General features: G+C 33.0%; 1 protein-coding gene across 2 annotated transcripts in view; it reads right to left on the reverse strand.

The window, feature by feature from the left end:
• Positions 1-31: 31 nt before the first annotated feature.
• LOC142979196 (sialin) overlaps positions 32-24,659 on the reverse strand; it is a 67,272-nt gene continuing 42,644 nt past the window's right edge. For both annotated transcript variants that reach the window (XM_076123999.1, XM_076123998.1), the window contains exons 8-12: positions 21,872-22,021; positions 7,141-7,288; positions 6,559-6,699; positions 5,978-6,063; positions 32-5,534 (exon numbers count right to left, since the gene is read on the reverse strand). In XM_076123999.1, the coding sequence (XP_075980114.1) occupies positions 5,361-5,534; positions 5,978-6,063; positions 6,559-6,699; positions 7,141-7,288; positions 21,872-22,021 (699 nt within the window). In that variant the 3' untranslated portion in view covers positions 32-5,360. The remainder of the gene's footprint in view (positions 5,535-5,977; positions 6,064-6,558; positions 6,700-7,140; positions 7,289-21,871; positions 22,022-24,659) is intronic.

Below are 24,659 nucleotides of genomic sequence, written 5' to 3' on the forward strand. Positions count from 1 at the left end.
TCGATGTGAATAGAATTATAAAAACTAAAAGTTATTTTGGTAAAATCTTTATTTTCAAAAAGAAAATGGTTCACAAAATTACAGAGCTGTCATAAGACATAACAAATTGTTATATTTCACATGCATTAATATACGAAAATACATAAATATTGCCTTACTTTAACACACTGAACACATGCCACTCATTCTTTATTCTGAAATCGTCACTTAAATATATATCTTTTATATCTTCGTGTCTTAATTATACATATTTATTGCCATTCATACAATGCCTGTTATATTCAATATGGTTTAATAATAATAATACACATGTCTTCCATACAAAAATCATATTTATTTCACTGTAATAGCAAGCAAATTCCAAAATCTTGCTGTTTTACATTTCGAATTAAGCATTAATTTTGACACTTTCAAATTGAATAATTTGTTCCATTACAACCTTACATAAGTGTGATAAAACGCTAAATGAAAACTACTTCAAAAGAGATTATTGTTGAAAAATCTATTTTGAATGCAGTTTAAAGTAAACTACTTTTAAATTATAATTATTTGAAATAGACCACAAGAATAAGGTATCTGGCACGTCAAAATTATTCAAACAATCAGAATCTTATAGATGATGTAGACAAAATATTTGGGCCTAGTTTTGCGATATGTGAATAAATACTAGATAACCAATACGGCAGATAATAAATCAATCAGAATGTTGTGTCGCAGAGTAAATGTTAAGAGCTAGTTTCACGACCTGTAGATAACTGTCGGATAAACCAATCAGATAGATAAAGTGGAAGAAAGTTCATGAAATAAAAATCTGCCAAAATTCCACCTGATAACCGTTATTTATCCAGAAGTGGTAAAACTGGAACTTAAAATCGTATTTAGTCATTTTTCATAACGTCCTTGTAATTTGTATGTTTTTGATAATTTATCGGTTAACTAGAAAACTTATTCCTATGATCAGTTTTTAAATTAAAATTGAAAACACAGATGTTTTGTCACTTTATAAAATCAAAGCGTTGTGTTATATTCCTAGTTGAAATTAGGCGCCAATTTTATTAACAAAATAATTTCCGCGAAGATACAAAAGAAAAATCATTTTTTATTTGCATAAGACGCTGCATATCTTAATTTGCACAATCTTAATGAATACTGAAACATATTAATTTCTGTTTTTTGTTATTTTTAATTCAATTTATCATCATCAAGAAACATTCAATTTATAAGTTAGCTGTTAACGTTTTGCTAATAAAATGGCAGATTGTTGTTCAAAGATTTTTACTTAAAAACTAAATTATATTACCAGATAAATGACATGGGTAATACTTAGAACTTTTATTGAATTCCACAGACAAACTTAACTTACTTTATTATTATTTGTTTTATAAAATGTACTCTATGGACTTAGTTACCCTGCAATCGTTGGAAGGATGTGATTGTCTGTGGAACATACGGAATAGACGAACAAGAAAATACAAATAAGATTCATTAAAATTATTTAATACATATTTAGAAGTAGTTGTCGTGAATGAGGTTGCCATGATAATTAAATATTAAGTAACAAAAATACTATAAATTAGATTCAATTCTTAAAAATTATTAGAAAATTGTGATACAATGAAATGATATTGAAGTAGCTACATTACTGTCACGTTAATTAAAATGCCTTAAAATAGACTAAAAAGAATTGTGAAATAAATATTAATAATTTAAGTCCGTCTATTCCATTATAAAATAACAAAATTGGACAAAACAAAACCTTTACGAAATACTGATCGTAATTTAGGAACTAAATGTAGCCGTTAAGATTCAAACTCGATAATTTTTAAATACATGACAATTTTGAGAGCGTTTATTATAGATATCTAGCAAAGTAACGCCATAGACAAACCTCTTTATCACAGCTGTTGAAATGCATACAATACAATGCATTGTCCCTTGTAATAAAGCTAAGTGCGAACATGGCTTAGCGGCAGGTCCCACTGCTACAGACTTGGCTATTATTCTATCGTGGTCAATGGAAAGAAAGGCAACAAACGGAATTTTTAATAGGTAAATTTAAAAATAAGCTTAATTTAAATAATCACGATCTCAGAAAAAATAAGATAAAATAATATACAAACCCATAGTTCAATGGGACCAACCTCATAATCTTAATATCTATGTCTTACGGTAAAAAAAAAGTAACGAGACTTGCCTATGGTCGGTAGCGAGCGAACATTTCCGCCGCACTGGTATGCTAAAATGGCTCCGAATTTTCCTAAACCTTCGTAGAAAAATAAATAAGATACTTAATAAAATAAAAATACTTAATAACTTTAATTATCAAGAAGTTTTTCGTGACTGTATTTGAGTTTACAATGTACAGGCAAGGCACTTTGCAAATGCTTATGAAGGGAATCAAATCTTAAATGTTTTTTATTCAAGGAAAAAGTCACATAAGGACAGAAATAATTATAAAATATATGTCAGATAAATTGGTGTTTTAGATTCATAGTAACAAAGTCTAGCATAATAAACTTTAATGTGATATGGTAGCCAAGATATAGATGTAAAAATAAGGCTTTAAGACTGTAGTCAAGCCAGTTTGAAAGTTCCTATATCACATTACAAATAATGCTAAACTTAAAAATGCAAAGATGTTTCAACCCAATCAGACATAATATGACTGATTATCTGTTTTCAAAAATTACTAAATTGCAAATTGGTTTAGATACAATTTCATTGATGGGCAAGAATCTTTTCTTAAACGAAAAGAGATAGATAATTAATATGATTTTTTTCTATTGATTCTTTTTTTCAATTTCTTACTCAAGTGTAATACAGCTAAAAATGCAGATATATTAAAATATTTAGTTCATAATGTGAGATGGTTATGTGAAATGTGTTGTAAACTCAACTACAGTCACGAGACATGTTGTTGTCCTCGGTTTGGTCCCCGGATACGATCCGCCTTACATCTATCAGTACAATTTGGTAAGCTTCCTACTTTATACACAAACACTGGTATTGTACCTAATGACAATGATAGCTCGAACTGGTGTAGAAAAAATATTATAAGTCGATTTTTCCTCGATTTTGTTTGACAATGAAATTATTGGATATTCAATTATAAAATATCTGCTAAACAGACAAATAAAGAATTTAAAAATATGGTTGCTTTTTCAATAAAAGTGCAATACTGCATATAAAGAGCGAATTTTAGAAAATTTGTAAGTAAACATGAAGTAACAAATTAATAATTTTGGTCTAATACTCTAATTCTAAAAATATCAGATAATTCTTTGGATTACGATTAAACGCTCCTTGAAAAACTAATATTCATATATTAGACTAGATACCAACCGCAAATTTTACTATAATAAGGGCATGTCTCACATACTAAAGATATTAACATGTGCCCTTTGAAAACTTACTATTTGAGAAGGAAAGAGACTTATTTACTGCATATTGTGTATCATTATCATTGTAGTACCCACCTCACAAATTGCTAATACATGCTCGCATTACCAAAGGATTGAGGACCAACGAAACTTAAAATTATTATGATGAGTAATATCGATCATTTTAGAACAAAATACTAATATCAAATAATAAAATTATCTTCCAAAACCTTACTAAATTGTAGCACTATTTTGACGACTTACAGAATATTTCATATTTCACAATCTATTGTAGGTGATAATGCTGTATAGAAACTCGGGAAAAAATCCTATTGATAAAGTAACCGATACTTATCTGAATGTGGTTTTTTAAAAAAGAATATTTTAACTTTAGTTGTGATAACAAGTAGTATTATGATAATAAGTAGTTATTTTTCGTATCTATTCTAAATATGATCGATATTACTTTGAACACTAAATACAGACCGCCGGCAGTATCTGTAGACCTACACATTCAAATTCATACATACAATACATACTTTCTACACTTTACACTTTGGCAAGTTCTTAAACAACACATATCTAGCAAAAGTACTTAAAGAAATAAAATTCTATAAAATATTATCTTTGAAATTTTATGAATACATCATTTTTTGCAAGCAATTTTAATAGATATAAGTTTTTAAGAAATTCATATACCTAACAGCTGCAATAATAATATGCCACTCATAAATAAATATGCTTTATCTTTAGTAGAATTCAACCATTTTTTTATGTGTCAAAATTTAACTGAAGATAAGCAAATCTATCCATAGATAGCATATTAATGTGAGCCGTAAGTGTAAAGTGTTAGTCATTTACCAGGGTCTTCAGATACAACCGTAAGTCTGTGCATGTGTGACTTGTTGACTACTAAACACTAAGTAATGAGTCGGGTTTCTAACGAACCAAACGTTTTTCAGAGTCCGAGAGCGCGCCATAACACGTTTATATAAATACATCACATTATATTTACACTAACAGCCTTTTTTTGAGTTTTTTTACTTTTCATTTTTCAACAATACGTTTTGAAATAATTTTCGTAATTATAATTTTATTAGAATTGCGAAAATTGTTCCTAACGCTTCAAGTAGTTTAGAAAGATAGCAGTCTTTGCTTTTTATTCAAGTATTGTATTATTTTTTGCTTGATTTTGTTTTTTTTATAACAGCATTACCCATAAAATTAAACTGTTATATTCTAACACAATATGTATGAGAGCACCAGAATTCATAATTAAGTAGTAAGAAAATTAATCTATGTTTATCGGTAGTTTAAAACAAATACTGCTATTTTCCTAATCAACAAAATAATTAAATTAAATTGTAACTAAACGTGCTTAGATGTTTACACGCAACAAAATCGCATTTTAAACGTAGATTTAAATTTAATATTCAATCGCCAGACATGGATTTTCGATTTGACTTTCTTGTCAAAATTTTCATCAAAAATCTTGACAATATTGCGGTTAATTTGCGTAATACCAATGAATTTATTATCAAAATCTTTTGGTTTACTTTTTAATCGGATGTTTGGGTTTCTCTATGATATTGGGGAATTCATAAGATTTCTTAGAAAATATTTTGAAATAAATAAATTGTGATTTTATGTAGCGGAATATGTTCTACTTTTGAAGATGGTAATAAAGGTTTTAAAGGATTTAGTAGTTAATTGATTCAATTACTGAATTACAGACTAAGATGTAAATCTATAGATGGTAAACCTTTCAAAACAAATGTGTACCAAAAAAACCTTCACATAAAAACACATTACTTTAAACTTAAACACAGTTTTCAAACCCGAATACCGTATTTAACTTCAAAGCAGCATTTTCATAAACATTTGAAACTATTTAAATAATAAACAATTTTTGAAGTTCATAAAGCAGATTTTTCAAGTATATGGTGTGAATACTCCCATGTCTGACTTTCCTATGTTAGTTCACGCCTTCTCCTCGTTGAGTGGTTGTTCCTCGTGCTTCTCCTCGGGAGGGGGGCAGTTGGGAGAGCTCCAGGGCTGCAGCTCGCCGGAGCCGAGGGTCACGAAGCAGAGAGCACCCGTGATGTACGTGCCGGCTAGAATGTAGAACACTACCTTCCATTGTTCGGGGGTGTTCTGAAATATGAAATAAAGGTTTTATGTGTTTTTATTGATTGTTTATGAATGTTTTATACAAACAAACCTACAGTACTCTAGTTAAGATTCAAAGATTTTACAGAACGTATCTTATATAGTCTGTTGGACTATTAAAAATCAAAATCAAATCATTTATTCATTAAGATCAAATATTGCCACTTATGATAGTCGTTACAATTACTGAATCTACCACTAGCTCGGAAAGGGGGTTGATAAAGTTGTTAATTTCTCCAGCTGACCTTCCAGTACATGGGTGGTGCTATGTGTAGGATTAAAACTCAGGATTTTCACATCGTATGCTTGCTTTTACTCGTACTACTGAACGAGTGTTCAATATTTAAATGTCTGACTTGTCAATGTTAGAGCAAAATCTTTTAGAAAAAAAAACTTATTCAGTTTGTAAAATATTAAAAGCAACTTACGTTTTCTTTAGTGAGTTCTCCCACCATGAAGGTAGACAGCCAGCCTCCGATGGACGACAACGTGTTAGCCATGCCGAAGATAGTGCCTGAAATAGTAAATTTTTATATATAAATGACGTATATACCGTTTTACTTAAATAGGAGGAAAATTTGGCAAAGACAAGCTTCGGGATACTTTATTCTTATGAAATAGATTTTAAATAATAAAAAAGCCAAATTGTTTATATTATCTCAGCCTAATTCAACCTTAATACCCTCAGGTAATAAATCTCTCTACAGGAACTGGTGAATGAAATGTATATTTTATCTTGATGTGATATTCAGGGCCACAGATTAAGCTTATTGATGTGACAGACCCGCATAATAATTCCAAGCATGCCAATTTTGCAATAAATACATCTGTTACTAATTTGCGTAATCAAAAGTTGTGTTATACTTAAACAAACTAAATATCTCGTAGGTTCGATTCCCAACCAAAACAAATATAAGTATGGTTTTATATATTTTCGAGTCTGGATGATTTTGTCTATTGTCAAAAAAATTTAAAAGGCCCCAAGAATTATTTTAAATTTTGTACATACCACTGAATTTAGGTGCGATGTCCAGTCCGTTGCCGAGGTAGCCGGCGGTGACAGCGCCGTTGATGGTGAGAGCAGTGGTGAAGATAGCAATAGACCACACGCGGTCGCCGCCCATGTTAGCTTGAGCGATCATCAACAGCCCTGAGAAGAATGAGTTTGTATTAGAATACTATTGACTTAAATAAAGTGGATATCTGATAGAAAATATCATCATGAAACAATATTTGCAGCTAGTAATGATTTTTATTTATCCTTTTGAGGAGGCAAATATTTAAGATAATAATATTATTATAGAGTTTAACTAGGCCTACTGCCATCCAAGACATACCGCTTAACATGTACAGTAAACAATTATTGTTTCAAACGTTCTTTTATTTATTTTAAACTTTCATTAATCAGAAATGTATAAAAGCGAACTTAATTCCGGCTTATCGAAGCAACGAAAACCTGGTCTTAACCTAGTATTAAAATTATAGAGCACCTAAAAGCACAAAGCACACCATGCAAATTAATTTTAATTATTCTCTGCATGACTAGTAGTTTTTTTTTACAAAAGCTTTAAAAAGACTTTTTGTTCGTTACCTGGTAGTCCAACAGCGAGTCCAGTGAAGAGTTTCCTAGCGGTGGTGGTGGAGAGCTTGCCGCTGCGTCTGAGCCAGTCAGCCAGCACGGAGGAGGCGAGCGCGCACAGATACTTGCCCAAGTACGGCAGGGATGATAGCAGACCGTTCTGGAGACAATAGGAAAATACGTCAGTTATCATAGTTTATCTTGTAAAAAAATGATAGGTGTCTGCCCTAGAGTGTCTTTTCGTGGCTGGTAAGAGTTTTCTAAAAGTTTAAATAAAAAATATTACTTAAGACATTAGCGTTGTATAATAATAAATACCTAACTTCTTATATAAAAGAATTAACTTAACTCTAATTGAACATTCTAACGGTTAAAAAAAATTGCATAAAATTCGGATTTTCTGATATGTTGACAAAAAAACTGCCTTTAATTCAGAATATAAGTTACCAGAAGATTGATATAAACTTTAAAAACTTTAGTAGTTAATAGCTTTACTCGAGTGGCTGTTAAAATCTCAATCTTTGGCTTGCTGCTGTAGTCATTGCTATATTTAAAAAAAACAGCTAGTAGTCAACATCATGTTTCATCATCACCCAATTTGCCGTTGGGGAAAATATCTCAAATTCCACACTAGTAATATTGTAACAGAATCATTACACAACGCAGGAAAATTGTCGTAAATTGCATACGAGTACGATAACAATAAGTAGACACTTTCTAAGTAAGCATTCGTGTGGAGGGAGGACTTTACGTAATATGGTTTAAGTTTCATAGCAAAAGTTACCAATTGTATCACTCAAGGACGGGCAAAACTACACGATTGTGTATACCTTTGATAGAGATATTTAAGATATCTATCTCGCCTCGGGCTTGCATCAGGTGGTATAAATTTGAGGTGTAAAAAGAACGGATTGCGAAACCCTCAAATCTGCGTACTTATAACAACAGTCAAAAGAAAGTCAATATTTTCCTAAAATCGAACCAAAAGCATGACTAGTTTTGTTTAATTTAAACAATTGTGAGAGCATATTACAGGTGCCCGTTTGCGAGTAATCTGTGACTCTATAACCTGCTTTATGCTCTCAATAAGAACTACATACATAAATTCACGCCTTTTTCCAATAGGGGTAGACAGAGACCAAAGAACACCACTTGGTACGATCCTTACAAACTTCCCTAGCATCATTCACATCCATTTGTCATTAATCTTAGCATTAAATATTCTAATCACGAACTGCATTCCATAATGCTGTATGACGCATTTCTTCAAGTTTTCCATGAAGATGTTTGACGTAACTGTGTGTTTATCATTTTGTCCTATTTTTCGATACACGGAATAAAATGCCACTTGCGGTTAGAATATGAAACTAAGTTTTACGTATTTATGAGGAAAAACTAATTTAATAATTTTAAAAGGTCCATTTATCTTACTTTTTAAGTAAATATTTATTCTTTGACTTTCCTGTCTGGTATTTTTTTATTAATAAACCAAACTATCAAATTTTTCTTATTACTTATGTCAAATGACTCATGATATTAAGTTGTTTTTCCCTAATATACCTATTAGACTGTATAGTTCCAATATACAGGAAAATGAGCCAAACGCTAGCTTAGAGCTTTAACATCACCTTGATTAGCCCTCTATTGTCACACAACTAAAGCTTATTTAATATGTAATCAATTTCTAAAGACACAAAAATCCACCAAGTGCTTAGATAATAATTTCAAACTAGTTTTTCAGTCGACTAGGCTTATAATAACGGTCGATTAACATCGAGGGAGGGTCGCCAGTCTGGATTATAATAAGCTCTTAAATTGATGCGCCTAACGTTAGGTTAAGCATAAGCTGACTCAGTAACCGGACACAGAATACGGGCAGATGAGCACACAAGTGTTATATAAAGCCAAATTGGTGTCTTTTCAGACATAGTTTTACATGTAATTATCATATTCATCGGGATATATAAATTTATTTAGATCACAAATAAATGTTAAAAAAAACTGGGACTTCTTGATAATTAATGGAATCTAAAGCTTGAACTCTACTAGAAAGCAAATCATCTCTGTATTTCACACAACATTATTACCCGTATTTTACTTCATACAAACATCACTTTAATCATTCATGTTGTAAAGTCCACACAATTTTAATTTACATAATATGCTTACTTAAAAAACTTACTTAAAAAATTATAAAACAATTGTTGTAATTTAAATGAAACATTATGTTTTCATTTATATTACAACAATTGTTTTATAATTTTTTAAGATTTCTAAAGTACGAATGTCTTTAATTAACCATAAAATCTCAATATCAATAACACTCGTGTGTCCGTCTGTCCGTGTCTGAGCGTTCACCTTGATGAGTCAGCTGTCTAGCCGTGCTTCCATGAATTACTTTTATGGACCCTTAGGTGCGTGCCATCATATGATTTATGTGGAAATATTTACAAGAGTGAAGGAAAATTACTGTTTTATTAGTACTACTGTACTTGATTTTTTTCCTTATAATGAAGTTGTATTAGATTTTACTTGTCATGTTGGTGATAATTGATTTTTGTGTAGATTTGTATTTTCATAGATAAAATGAAGCCTTGGTTTAAATGTGATTACGAAGACAAAGTAAGAGTAAGTACTAAAAATATAGTTTACCAAGATGGATACGGCAGTACCGTCTGCTTCGCCATCGTCATAGAGCTTTTTGTCTGAAAGTCCTGACTACTACTGTTTTACTGGTATGTCTAAATCCCATTAAAACAGATCCAAATCTAGGTACTGTTTATTATTTTCACTATAAAGTTAAAGGTTACTTGTTGATTGTCATGCGAAGAGATGGCACGTGATATGATTTACGGTTGTAATATGGACACGTAAGCTTCGAAGAATTAGTAGCGTGTGCCCTAGAATTTAGTACGTAAATCTCCAGTTAAATAATAAAACTCGATTGTTTTACGCAAACGCAGCTCACCACCCTTAGGCAGGATCTTACTGCCATTTCTGTATTGCCAGCCATAGAGTAACATTACCAAACTGATAGAATTTCAGGAACTACCTATTGGTTAGTAACAAAAACCTCATTGTCTCCATTGAGTAACGTCTCGCTTGACAGATCAACGTCAATAGTCAACACTTATTCGTAAATGTCGTTTACATTACAACACTTCACTTTAAATAGTGTGTAGTTTAAGTTTCGTAGTTCATACATTATTTCCAAACTATTTTTACGACTCTTTGCTTGCAATCTGTTTTTTCGTAATTAGGACTTAACGAACAGGTAAACATATTAATACCGCGATTCTCTACTACTATCGACTATACTTTTTAAAAATAAAACTATCGATTAGTTTAATACATGTCCCCTGTAGCTCGATTCTCTACCACTATCGACCAGCGACAACCGGCTAGCCTTTACCGTGCGTCATAGTAACTATAGATATTATACTACTATATATCGATATATAGTAGTAAAGTATCTAAACTAATCACGTGTGGATGTTCAAGCGATTTTACGCACTTCCATTGCCACTACTGTGATATCGTGAGATGGTGGCTGCCGTACCCCAGTTTCAAAATGTATGTTTCAAGTGTAGTATGCTCGACGTAATTAATATATGCCCCTCTCACATGGATAATCCCTACATATTATTCTTTCAAGTCAGATGTATGATGTATATGATTGCAATTCAAGGGAATATTAAATCATATAAAATTCTTTCAGCCTTGGACAGTTATGGTCGAGGTGATACGCGTCATACATAAGTGTATCTTGTGAATTCATACCCGATCCTATAAACCTTGGAGCGATCTCTTTATGATTAGAACGCCATTGAATCACACGCAGTAGCTCTGCGGATTTTGATGCGAAATTGCGAAAGAAGGAAATAAGGCAATAGAGATTATGATGTGCGCTTTGATTGTGTGGCAATGCGTGGCTTGGCATCTAAAGCTACTTGAAATAATTAGTATCGTTTTGGCAAAACTCTATTTAGTAAATAAAACTCTTTTATTGGGGATTAACCTAACTAAAGAAGGTAAAAATATTATGATAAACCAACGTTTTACGTTTATCTATTACATCTTAACGTTTCCAGACGGGTAGGAACTAAACTTGTCAAGCAAATTTGGTAGTTTATACCTGAACTTGAGTCTAGAGCTACTTAGTATTCTAGGTACATAAAAGTAGTGCATTTAAGAACAATAGTCGTATATTTATAACCTCACGTAACACATCAATCTGATTATATACAGTTCCGCGTGTTGTGACGTCATAGTCTTGTAGAGCACGTGTTTAGAACTATATTTTATATAAATTTTTGTATTCAGTTCAGGTAAATATAATTTAAAAGGCTATTCTAAACATAACCCGAACTTAAGATTCAAAGCTTTCAACCCCTTTGAAACGCTATACTTAACTTAACCCGCTCTTAGTGCTATCTACTGAAATTATAACTAACTCTTTGAAAACTAGTTGTAGCAAAACGATGCAAAGCTAAGGCTAAAATACGGCTTAAAGCTTAACTGTGAAAACCATTTAAGAAGAACTGACTGAAGATTACCGAATTCTTAGTAATGTCATTTAAAATTCTTAATCTAAAAGACTTGGCCAATTTTGTAAAAACCTCGATATATGTACGTAGCTTCTTCGAAAGACAAAGTATCTATATGCTATTATCAACACCGTAAGCTAAACGATTTCAATTAGTCAAGATACAGACAGCATACTTTATATGCAGGATAAGATTACTCGTAGCTAAGAAAGCAGGCTGCTAAAACAAGTATAGGCCCACTAGCTACTAGGTACTAGGTACTAACTGTTCATCGAGTCACCCCGCCCGCATTCTAGTCTAAAGATAGATCACTAACATTACCACTAAAAAATAGCCGGTCCGGTTTGTTCAGGAATTTCGCTCGCGTTGTAAAATTTTATACAGAAAGCAATAAAATTATGAAGCTATGTGGCGTATTTGTTTTTGTAAGTCCCAGTTAGCTGGCGCCGGGTAAATGAGAAAAGGCATTTTACTTATCCGGAGGTTTTACACTGACTATAATTTACACGAGAGCGGAATTTTTCGCATTAGTTAAGGTGTCTGTCTTGGTTGGTACTGAGCTAATTATGACTAGCATTTATAAAGTTATCGCTAAAAATATATAAAATTGCTGCTATTTTTGGAGATACGGGAATAACAAAGAAATAAATTCATAACATCCTAGCACTATATCTAAACAATATAGTCCTCTTTTACAGGTTTAGTTTTGAAATAAACACATCAAAAAGTATATGCACCCCATTTTATTGTAATCCCTATTGACAATTCAAGCATTGTCTTAAGGAAGGTTCTTTTGAAACTTAACCTGAATTTCAGCGAAGTAAAATAAAATATCCCTATATAGCAGTAATTTTATTATTTTTTTCTCAAAGCCAATCTACCATATAAAATGACTAATGCCAAATAAGTATAGTACATACAGAATCCCGATAGTCGTGCTCTCCTAGCTTCTAAGAAGTAATTACTAGCGCGTAGTGGCAGTGCGTAGTAATTTAGAACTTAATCTTAGGACTCGAGATGATTGCCGCTGCCATTAGGCAACGCTAATTACGCAATACCTTTGGATATACGCAAATGTTAATACAGGCTGTGAAATATTTATCTCTATTTATTATTTTTTCTAATATCTTACGTATATTTGTATTAACTCAACGTATTTGCATTAAATTTTCTCGATAAAAAGGTTTCCCTTGGAGATATATCACTGTTCCACTACCGGGGCAAGGTTCTCCTTCCAAAACGAGGGAGGGATCGGGATAAGTTTGGAGTCTAAAATGTCTTCAGACTTTTGAAATAATATGGAAATAAAACAATCCCGCTGGTCGGATTTTGATTAAATCTAGCATGATTATGGTTGAAGACCTGTAACCTGTGATGTGAGTGCTTTCAAAATCAATCCATACCAGTCTGAAGAAGGAATTAAAGTTAGTACGCGAGTTTACCCGTGCCCATAAAGCCCCATAGTTTTGAGCATTCAAAAAACTACTACAAAGTTTATGCGTCGTAAAAGAAAAGCTGACGCAAACAGACAATTACATGTCAAACCGACCTTCTCATGATAAACAGGTCAATTAATGTGTTAACGATAGATGCCCTTGCAAGGACCAGTTAACTGACTAGCGGAACAACGTTTGGAACTTTTGCAGGAAACTATTAATAACAAGGTAATAGCAAACGTAGTAATAGACCTGTTTGTTGTTAGAAATGTGCTGCAGGTAACTGTTTTTATTAAGACAATCCATACTAATATTATAAATTCGAAAGTAACTCTGTCTGTCTGTCTGCTACTCAATCACGCCTGAACTACTGAACCAATTTGCATGAAATTTTGTATGGAGATATTTCGATACCCGGGAAAGGACATAGGCTACATATCATTACGCTACGACCAAAAGGAGCAGAGTACCAGTAAAAAATGTTACAAAAACGGGGAAAAATTTCACCCATTCTCTCTTATTGGACGCAAGCGAAGTTGCGCGGGTCAGCTACATATATTTAAAAATTTATTTAAAATAATGCGCCACCGAAAATACGCCTTGAGGTGTAACCATTTAAAGATACAGCCTAATACTCTGAATTTGTATGATTTTTAAGTGCAAATACGTAAATCTGCGCTTGATATTTTTCATTATAGACTAATCTAATTACATCTACCAAAAGGATGATTTGAAATCTCTAACAACAGCGTTAGAGCATTAACACAATTTTTTATTTTTCTTCTACTTAATTACGTTAATTTCCTTCACAGTCTCTCTTCTAAGAACCAAGGATGTGTACTATTGCTTTCTCTTTTCAACTTACGAGATTAGAGTGAGTCAGAGCTATGCTAATCTGTGTCGTAATCTGTGGACTACTTAACAGTACAATGTATCCCTGTTAGTATAAATTGGTGTCAATTTCTACCAATCACTAGATCTGATGCATCCTGTGCATCAAGAAGGGCTTCCTTTGAAACTGGTGCGAAGCAGTTTTAGGCGGATTTTGATGGGAAATCCAGACATTTGTGGTTTTAATAGTAAAATATATTGGAATAATACAGTAGTTTGTCTTCTCTTTTTAGTAAAAATCGAGGTAAATTAAACACATCTCATTATTTTGTGAAATGATTGAAAATCAGATCCAAGTTCTTTACAAACCTACATGTGTTATGTTAGGGTAGCTAAGATTTTGCAATAAAAAAGTTATTTTTTTTTAATCATTATAGTAGTAATACAATAATTTGAACACTTATAACTATAGATACTATTATTAAGCATGCAAATAACTATAAATTCTCAAAAACACCTATCACTTTTTTCAGTTATCTCACGCATGATGCGTAAAGCTTAACAATTAAGTAACGCAATAACGTCAATGTATCAAGTTCCGAGGCTTTCCCTCGTTATCTGATAAGAGATAACAGATAGCACTAGCTGTCGGTTGACAGTACGATATGATTGAGTACCACTCCAAATTGTTGATTGAGTGCGAATTAGAAAGAATTTGTTACTAATATTTTATTTGCAAGTCTATTTTCGGATATCAATGAACAGAACTGCAGTGCTATTTCGATAAGGGCGTATCTCACTTTAGAAATTAATAAAAATATGGCCCTTATTACAAATTGGAAAGGTCATAAATAACATTTTACTATGGTTAAGATGGCCAGTTGGGCGGTTACAACGTTTTCAAATGAGTTCAATTTTTATAACTTAAGACACAACGCTCAGAAATAACCTATTTACCTAATAAACCCAATAATACCATACATAAATGTTAAATATTGTCTAACATTAGTCATATTAGAGTTAGGATTAGGGTTTCTAGTATTTATCTAACCCAGATAGGCTTAGGATTAAGCCTAGATTGCGAGTCTAATATTTGTTCCGTGCACAGAAGGCCGATTGGATTAAAACGCAATATAAGGCCATGGGAAATATGCACATTTGACACAGTGACTTGTTAAATTAATTTGTAAGGTACCATTACTACACTATGGTAAGATTAGCAAAAGCGCTCTTTATATGTATACAAAACGTCCTTTCACTATACTATAAAAATATATAGAGATAAAAAGGTCATATAAACCAATATACTAAACTAAAACACAGTTCTCATAAAACAAAAAAGCTCATACGTCATTTTATTGCTAAAAGAATATTTCATATAGAAAAGGTCAGTGCTTTATAAACTCATATTAATACTTTTTTACTCGTATTCGTCTTAATATAGTCTATGAAAGGTCGCCCAAGGGTAAAATTCCTTTAACATATTATTATGCATAAGTTTATATTAAGAAATAGTTTCGCATTCATAGACCGAGATATGCCATTATTTATTTTATTCATAGTTTTGTTAATCTTTTTTTGCATTGTGTGGCCGTTGGTCAAACTTTCCATTTTATTATTTTCAGATGCTCGATATTTTTATGAAAAAGAAACTTGAATTAAATTGGCGCGTAAAAAAATATCTTAGCCCCCTTACGCACTAGCGATTAGCCGCGCGGTTATAGTTTAATTTGCAACCGCCTGTGATCCAGCGATTAACCGCTATTAATTTCATCAGGAGGTTGTACATTCACCTGTTACCGCGCGGCTAGCCGCTCGGTTAACCGCTAGTGCGTAAGGGGGCTAAAGAATGACATATTATTTAATCCATACTAATATAATAAATGCAAAAGTAACTCTGTCTGTCTGTCTGTCTGCTACTCAATCACGCCTAAACTACTGAACCAATTTGCATGAAATTTGGTATGGAGATATTTTGATACCTGAGAAAGGACATAGGGTACTTTTTACCCCGGGAAAATGACGCATTTCCCGGGAAAATTCAGGTGGCGAAAGAAGTCGCGAATAAACAATATTATTCGCGACTTCGTTTGACATTAAATTAACAAAATTCCGTTGTCATGGCAACTGTTTTAATGGCGGATATGCCTTAGCGCGACTTCGTTATATTAAGAGATATAAATAATTTTAAGAATATTTTCGTGAAAAAAAAAAGCATATTTTATATCATCACGCTACGACCAATAGGAGCAGAGTAATAGTACAAAAACGTGGAAAACCCATTGTTGTGACCCATTCTCTCTTATGTGACGCAAGCGAAGTTGCGCGGGTCAGCTAGTCCAAAATAAATGTACTGAAAGTACTACACACAAAACAAAAGTAGTCAGCCAGAAAAGAAATACCAAGCGCAGTGTATTAATAGCAATAAACATGTAAGTTATAAAAATAGTTGCATAACCGCAAATAAAAAGACACATGATCGTAATCGTGAGTACGATATCAAAAAGAAAACAATAAAAAAAGCATTGGCTGTGAACAAGTATCATTGACACATTCGTAGAAAAAAAAATCGCGAGCCTTAAAGCAAGGTTGACCATGTTTTTACAAGTTTTTCGGACAGTCCCGGTCGCATGACTCATTCGAGCAGGCGCGCGAATGTTTCTTGTTTGTGTAAAATCATGCAATTTAGTTAAATGACTAGCGCATTGAGCAATTTAGACGTTTTAGGAAGTAACTGTTTATTGAATTGGTTTATAATGGATAAAATTTGAAAACTTGTTTTAATATTTTAGTGTCCGCTACATTTTTTTTAATGCTATTTTTTAGTTGATTTTAAATATTTCTGAGATAAGCAAATTAGTTTAACCCGTTGCGACTATTTCTAGGTATAATTGAAATGTAAGTGGAAACAAGAATGTCTGAATAAAATTAAAACGCGACGCAAGCGGCAAATGGCATGCAGCAGATATCTGCGCGCGAAATTTTGTTGCGGAATCTTTTCATGTAAAATAAATAGGTGGTTTAAATAAACTGTTTTGAAATTTTACATTAAGATTTTGTATGTTTACCAAGTGTTCTATTTTCACATAAACTGGCAAACCGTTAGTTAAAAAAAATATTACCAAAATTGCTTAAACCATTTTACACCAAACCTTTATGAAAGTGTAGCTTTCTCGAAGAAATCTGCCTCAGACCTAGTTAATACGTAATGCTTGAGCCTGCTCTCATAAATACCGTTCCTGTTTAACGTCAAAGTGGCGCCATCGTTAAACGCAGTGAAATGTGCAAACTTACTTTTACAAAAGCGTTTCTTCCTTACAGAATATTTCCTATAATTTTTATTTCGTTGTTAAAACGTTATTGTCGTACGTATATAGGTGAGTTAAGCTATCAATTACATAAAAGTACAATAATTACAATCATAATTTATATCTTCGCACAGTTAATACGTAATATAAAGTCAATTAAGTACATTTTTATGCGTAATCAATTGTTCTTTGTATTATTACATAACTTGAATAAGCAATTAATCTCTGAGACACTAGACTTAACATTGTACTTCGCTGCATAATATTGACCAGTTTCCATTTTAATGTCTGCGTTCTGCAATATTTCTAACATCTGCGTTGCTAACGGAATAAGTGACACATAAAATTGACAATGACATTTAAATAGGATTACCTCGAAATCCGACAAATCGGTCTGCGGTTAAGATATGCATGAAGACTCGTGCACTGTGCTTCAAACGGATACCAAATCATTAGAGGTGTGGCAACTTGCCTTTACTGCTATAAAACCTGAGGTTGTCAACTTTTTGGCTGATGCAATAGGGTGGCTGGCTTGCGTGTGCTTGTTTATCCTTTGCAACTCTGCTTAATCAAGCGAGATGGAATCACAAGTGCCTTGGAAAAGAGGTGAAAATTGTATATCCAAGTATGCTTTAGGTAAGACTGCTGGATTACCAGTTTGTATGTGCTACATTTAAGCACACATGCACAGCAGTCTGATCACTATCTCACACAGGTTTGTGATATAAGTAGGTTTTTTTTACCACGTGAAAGCCTCGTGCAGTGATTATTGACTAAATAGCCTCCATCAAGGCTGAGGAATTAATTAATCAAGGGCACATTTTGCGGTTTTACCGTTAATTATTAAGTTTGAGCCCATTATAAAATGTGCAGCAATAATAATGGCCCTTTGACATTAGGTTTTTGAATTGGAAAGCCCGATTTATATGAGAAATATTCCGAACAGCATGACTGAAATGAATGTAGGAAGTTAGAACATATTTTACTTTGTGAATTGAAAACTTATAAATTATTTAGTTAGCAGCCGCCTTACTTGGCACTTTGTTTTAACAGTAGCATGAAATATAATACCAAATTACTTTATTTTTATATATAAAACTATCATATTGTCTATTATTAAGATGGTCACACTATTTAATGCTATTAAAATTCAAAATATATGTTAAAATATTCACAAGGATGCTATAAAATCTGGATCAAACTAGTTGAACTTTGTCAAAACATATTTAAATGTTGTTAATCGTAAAGTTCACGCTAGATGCGCGTGGCTAGCTTTCATTTGCATTTAATGTCTTAGTTCTATTTTTCTAGACAATTTAACGAATAGTTTATAGTCTAAACCTCTTAGGAAGTATTTAGAACAAAGTACTGTTATATATAGGTATTCATTTTGCGCCTTGATTGAAAACATATAAGTGTCAAGCGCAGTATATCAGGTTATTTCTACGTTTGCCACTTAAAAAAATTCTTGAGCTTAAAAGAGAAATTAAAATGTAACTTAACAAATCTGCGTCAAGTTGAACGAATTAATACCTTGAGATCTCGCAAAGAGCCCGCCAGCTAAAGTTTTTAAAACGCTTGTAATTATACTACATTTTATTTTGTGTTGTCGTCTAAACGAGAAATTGATAAACGAATGAAATCGGTTGCAAACTCTCAGTATTTAATTCATTAACTCTATGCAAAAATGGCGCAACTGGTATTTTAATTAGTATTTAGTTGCCACCAGCATGCATTTTTATTGCATTAACTGCACTCAACAAAGTAATGTTAAAACAAATTAAAAGCAAACAAAATAAAATACATTATTATAAATAGCACTAAAAACCCTTTCATTTTCCTACAAGGAGCACGAGTAAGAGAATGGCGAGACAAGCAAAATGTCACTTCATAAAATAATTTAATTATTGAAAGTATTTTAAACACTATGAAGTTTAAAAACTCAATTGCGTTCCAACAATTATCACTATAATTCAATATGTCCGACAATTAAGCAACTATAACGCACGTGCAGGGGGCAAAACAATGAAATTACTACCGATAGATCATTTAATAGCTGAGCGTAAAGCACGTGGAGCAATAAATAACAATGAGCGTCTTAGTTAATTTGTTGACAGCTAATGAATGTGACCTTGAGAATAAATAGCAGTAGTAATAATTAATGTCTATTTTTGTAATCGGCTGAAGACGATCGGATCAGCCGATCAATAGCGCAATCCTGTAGTCGGTAATGTCGAGTATCGAGAGTTTGACATTTAAAATGTACTGCCAAAATAGTTCTTACAGAGCCCGATAGAGGCGCTATAGAGACTTTCATGAAAAATTTCTCGATAGCTATCTGGTTGTCGCTAGTAGAGAATCGAGTTACAGCATCTAGTATCCCCACCCCTGTAATACAGATGCAGACCCAAACACCTGGTGCATAAAATAATTACATAAATGCTCGAAGATTATAAAACAACAACAACCCCATACAGACGCACCTAAGTAGATGCAAACTTTTAACGTATATAAAATTGTTTTACAAATGCTCGAGAATTATCCATTCGTAAGTAAATTAGATTAGCGACACTCGACAGACACAATCTCATTGCATACGATCAAAACTTGCGAAATCCAAGCGTGGCGGGGGAAGTGTGAACAAATTGCAATCATTTTAATACACCAATAAAGAATATTCCAGTAAAAATATCAAATTGCTTATAAACCCCATTCTAGGAAGTCAAAAGGAATATAAAAATTTCGATATTGCCCAACGGTAACGCAATCGAACAGATAAATAAATATTTAGCAAGACTTGTCCGCCTTTCGCTTGCTCTAAGTATGGTCACCGTATGAAATCGTAAGTGAGTTGCGGTCGTACGGCCAATATCAGCAGCAGGTTATCAAAATGAGCTTTAAGTCCTTAAGCATAAGGATTAAAATAAGGATTGTAAGCAAATAATATACGTAACACGAAGGTCTGCTCGTATTATGGCTGTTGAACTCGAGTATTTTTTTCAGTTGTTTGCTAATGTTTTTCCGGTTTATAATAGCTTCATTAAATAGCTATATTTAATGCTATTAGATTTGACAAGTGCACTGTTTGTTAGACGTTGTTGTTATTAGTTGGGATTATTTCGGGAGGATTCTTTTACGGACTTTTGGGCCTAGAATTCAATCGGTTACTAACAATTTGTTACCTGTTATAATGGGAGTTAAGTATAAATATTTTAAAAATCTCAGACGAAATCAATTTCCACGTAAAACTTGCTACATTTTCGGTTCCGCATTAATCGGCCGAGCCGGGCGACAAAACCGAATATTTGTAGGTGAACGCGATCGGCACAAGTCGAACAAGCGAGTCAAGTCGGTTTTGTTTTTTTATAAATATTGCCGAACCAAATGTGATATACTTAGGAGCAAAAATCCATCAATTTTTCTTTATTCTTTAAAGCTACCTATAACAAAATGTCCCATCCCTTCCCTAACAACTCGTTTATTTATTACTGGTGTATAACTGTGTGAAGTTGATAACAATGAGTTGTAGAAGCCACTGCAATGTCTCCTTATTGATTAACATACGACATTGAGTAGTTTCGACACACCAAAACGAATATAAAACTTTTTGTTTCACATTTCGACTTGAAGTAGGTATGTCTCATAACTAAAAACAATACTGAATATCTATAATTTTGTTATTGTTAGTGACAAGAGCTTATTCGACACATTTATTACAATTTTTTTACTAAGATAATAATATATTGTATCGTACCATTTATGCATGTAATTTTTTTTATATTTCCCTAAAATTGCGATAAACGTTTTTAATTACATACGTTTTTAAACGCTAGGAATAATTTTCCAAAGTCCATGTTTAAGAAATAATTAAGATATTTGAATAGACTTTGTACCTATTGCTTCAATGCTAATAGTATATTTTAAACGTCAAAGCGTTTATTTTGATTATTCCTTTACAAACACACCGCTATATTCTTTCAAAATACACTTTTTATCGCAATAAACTTGAGACAACCGTCTTTTTGCATTTGGAGTAGAAGTAGTAGTCTTCAGTTACCTATATACCAAATCTCATCGTAATCGGTTCAGTTGTATTTTCGTGAAAGAGTAACAAACATTCATACATACATTCTCACAAACTTTCGCATTTATAATATTAGTAGGACTAGCTTTTGCTCGCGGCTTAGCCGTGTAAAAAACATTCTAAGATTTTATCCTCTGGGTATCAATATTTGTACCTTCAAATTCCGTTTAGATGTTTTCGTGTTATTAAGTAACAAATACTCATCCCAACATACAAACTTTCGTATTTACAATCATCATCATAATTTGAGACGCCCGTAGCCAGTTGCGCTCACCGGTCGGTAAACGATCTGTGGGTTAAGCAAACCTTAGCGTGGTCATTCCATAGATGGGTGACCGCATAGTGGTATTTGAACAGGGGTCTCCGTGCTTCGGAGGGCACGTAAAAAGTCGGTCCCGGTTGTTGTCAATTAAGGTAACAGTCGTTAAGCCACGTCAAAGGCCTTCAGGCGGCTTGAACAACTTTGACACTAGGTTGACCACTAACCATACGACAAGAAGAAGAAGATCATAATATAATATAATTAAGATAACTTACATGTTTAATATTGAAGTGCAGGATGCTCTCGATGTAGCTCGGCAGCTGGTTGACGACGGTGAAGTAGCCGAAGACGGAGGCGCCGTGCGTGATGATGATGGCCCACACCGGAGCTGACATCAGCATGGCGCGCCATGGGACTGGCATGTGCTGGGGAACGTAAGGGAAATTGTTAATTATTGAGAAATTGTGTTGTTGCTTTAGACTTCTGGACATTAAGTCAGCGGTGTGAGGCCACTTTTCTATGGACGGTAATTTTTTGTATCGCTGACGGCTTTGAGTCTTTTTGATGATATAATTCTTGATCTTTTCCCACCACGAGGATGATCGTGCAGGGTTCATTAAGTAGTGGAAAGTATAGCAATAGAAAAAACTACATGATCTTAAGAAGTTCATACGTAAAACGCCCAATTCCCCCAAATTATAAATGAGAAATGATTCCCAATCAATACTGCAACAAAGTTAGCAACAACAAACAACAATTTACTAGAAAGTAAACCTATTGAATGATCTAATATAACCAAGGACATCATGGTATCCTCTTCACTCTCAAATTTCCATACGCCTACGACCAATACCAAGAACTGATTCAAAACATGAAATTCATGTCGCTTATCTATTAGTGATTCAACTGAGAGTAATGACTGATGTCATTGTAGAGTACTTTGTATAATTTGCACACTGACTTATTGAGTCAGATAATGGCGCCGGCGACAAGCTACTTGAAAATAGAAAAACGAGGAAGTGACTTCAAAATATATGAAAATGTTTCAATACTGAGTCAGCAATGATTTCAAGAGCATAGTTTCTACTGTATTAAGAATGCGATAGCCTGCGGGCTGTAGCTACCCAGAATTTGTCTTTTAACATCGTTGAAGTCAGCTGAAGGGGTTTTTCATTTTGTTTCATTTTGGTATAAATAGGGTTCTTCTGAGTCAAACTACATCTGCCACTGCCTAACGACACAGTGTCAACATCTATTATGTGGGCACCAGTATTAATGCTAGACTATACATAAGACTATGTTCCCATTTTATTTTATAGAAATGCTGCATTCCAATTAATTTTATTAGAAAATCTGAAGACACTAATCAGTGTAATGTCAATTCTTTGGTTTCGTAAACAAGGATAAGACATTTATGCATATGCATGTAGAAAATGCAGTTTTTAACTACTACACGAGGTTAGATATATGTATTTTATATTTCGTGGAACAGTCTCGGAGTCATAAGTCAGACAGTTGACTAATTAAGGACATTAAAGATCAGATAAAGTTGTGAAGACTTAGTGGAAAGTCACGACCCTGTCTAGTCTGGATTAACAGCTAGACGAGATTGTTTTAATCTCATTACAGATTTATTAAGACAAGTTATTTTTAAAACCAGATTTAAAAAGTAAAGCCATAGTTGGACTTAGCGTTTAGTGTAGGGTAAAACAATAACAACAGACACAGCAGTAGTTACAGGAATTCAAAGGAATTCCAGCATCGAATTTGAACTTAAGGTATATCAAAACCTAAGCAAATAACAAAGTCTTTGTTAAAATACGATTAAGGGTTGTCGGCAACTGCAATTAAAGTTATTGAATTGCAAAGTTGCCAACAAAAATAAAGTGAGCCCTAATGTATTTAAATCCCTTTATATATCGAAAGCTGCCGCGGAAGAAATGCAGCCTCAAATACATCAAATTAAAAACGAAATAATAAAATCAACGTAACTAATGACATCATACAATTAACTCTAAATTGCATCCGAGAATTCGATTTAAATAAATCGATTCCCAGAAACAGTTGTAGTCATAAATCTTAATGTAAGACTCATAAAGGCGCCATACAATATCACGCAGCCATACAATCAACATAATATCTTGACTGACCAATGTGATTCTCAGAAACTCATGGTATTTACCCCGTAAGGAAAAAGCGATGTGATACGCACTAAGGAATATATGACAGAATACGCATCACAATTTAATGCTTACTTATTGAGATAATGCGAAAGTTTGTGTATTTTCCATCTTTACGTCGAAACGGCTGAACCGATGGCATGGCCCAGAGAGCCGTGAAAACGAAATTTCGTCAATATTGAAGGCTTTGTTCATGTCATATTCCTGTTCTATTTTGACCCGGAGTAGGCAGTATCAGATAACTATGCATTATTTTCTTGTACCATAGATCGACCGATTTATTTACAAAATATAGAATTGTGATGGAACGAACGAATTCTTAACAATTATTCGTAAGTGTTGATTACATACAATAAGGCTATGCATCTTCCAGAGAATAAACAACACGAGCGAAACCGTAGGTTTTTAATATCTAAGTGCAATTACTGTAAATTATTAGCAGTATTGGTCAAACAATACAAGTAATTTGAAATAATGAAGGCAATTATTTAACTAACCGCTTTAATAATATATGGTTTTAAATAACAAGAGTTAATAGTCTTTTACACGTGATATGTCGCGTTTAGAATGACAATATTTAAAATGGCGGAAGTTTGTGGGACGTGGTTCGATTTCGCATGACATATGGCCGACCTATTTTTTTGATTTGTGACTAAAGGTGCTTGCCATATGAATAAAGAGTTATAAATAAGTAGTAAAATTCCAATGCTTTGTTCTATTCGCGATGTCTATGTTACTTTTAAATAACGTTGTTTTCGTGAAGGGATTTTTTAATCCCTTTTTACATTGCGAGGAAAATTATAGCACAATTAAAGGTTAAAACAGAGGGCTATGGCAGAAAATGTGTGAATTGCTTGCTATCTCTTCGCATAAGACTCTACTC

The sequence above is a fragment of the Anticarsia gemmatalis genome, chromosome 16 (genome assembly GCF_050436995.1).
Source record: "Anticarsia gemmatalis isolate Benzon Research Colony breed Stoneville strain chromosome 16, ilAntGemm2 primary, whole genome shotgun sequence".
NCBI classification, from domain to species: Eukaryota; Metazoa; Arthropoda; class Insecta; order Lepidoptera; family Erebidae; genus Anticarsia; species Anticarsia gemmatalis.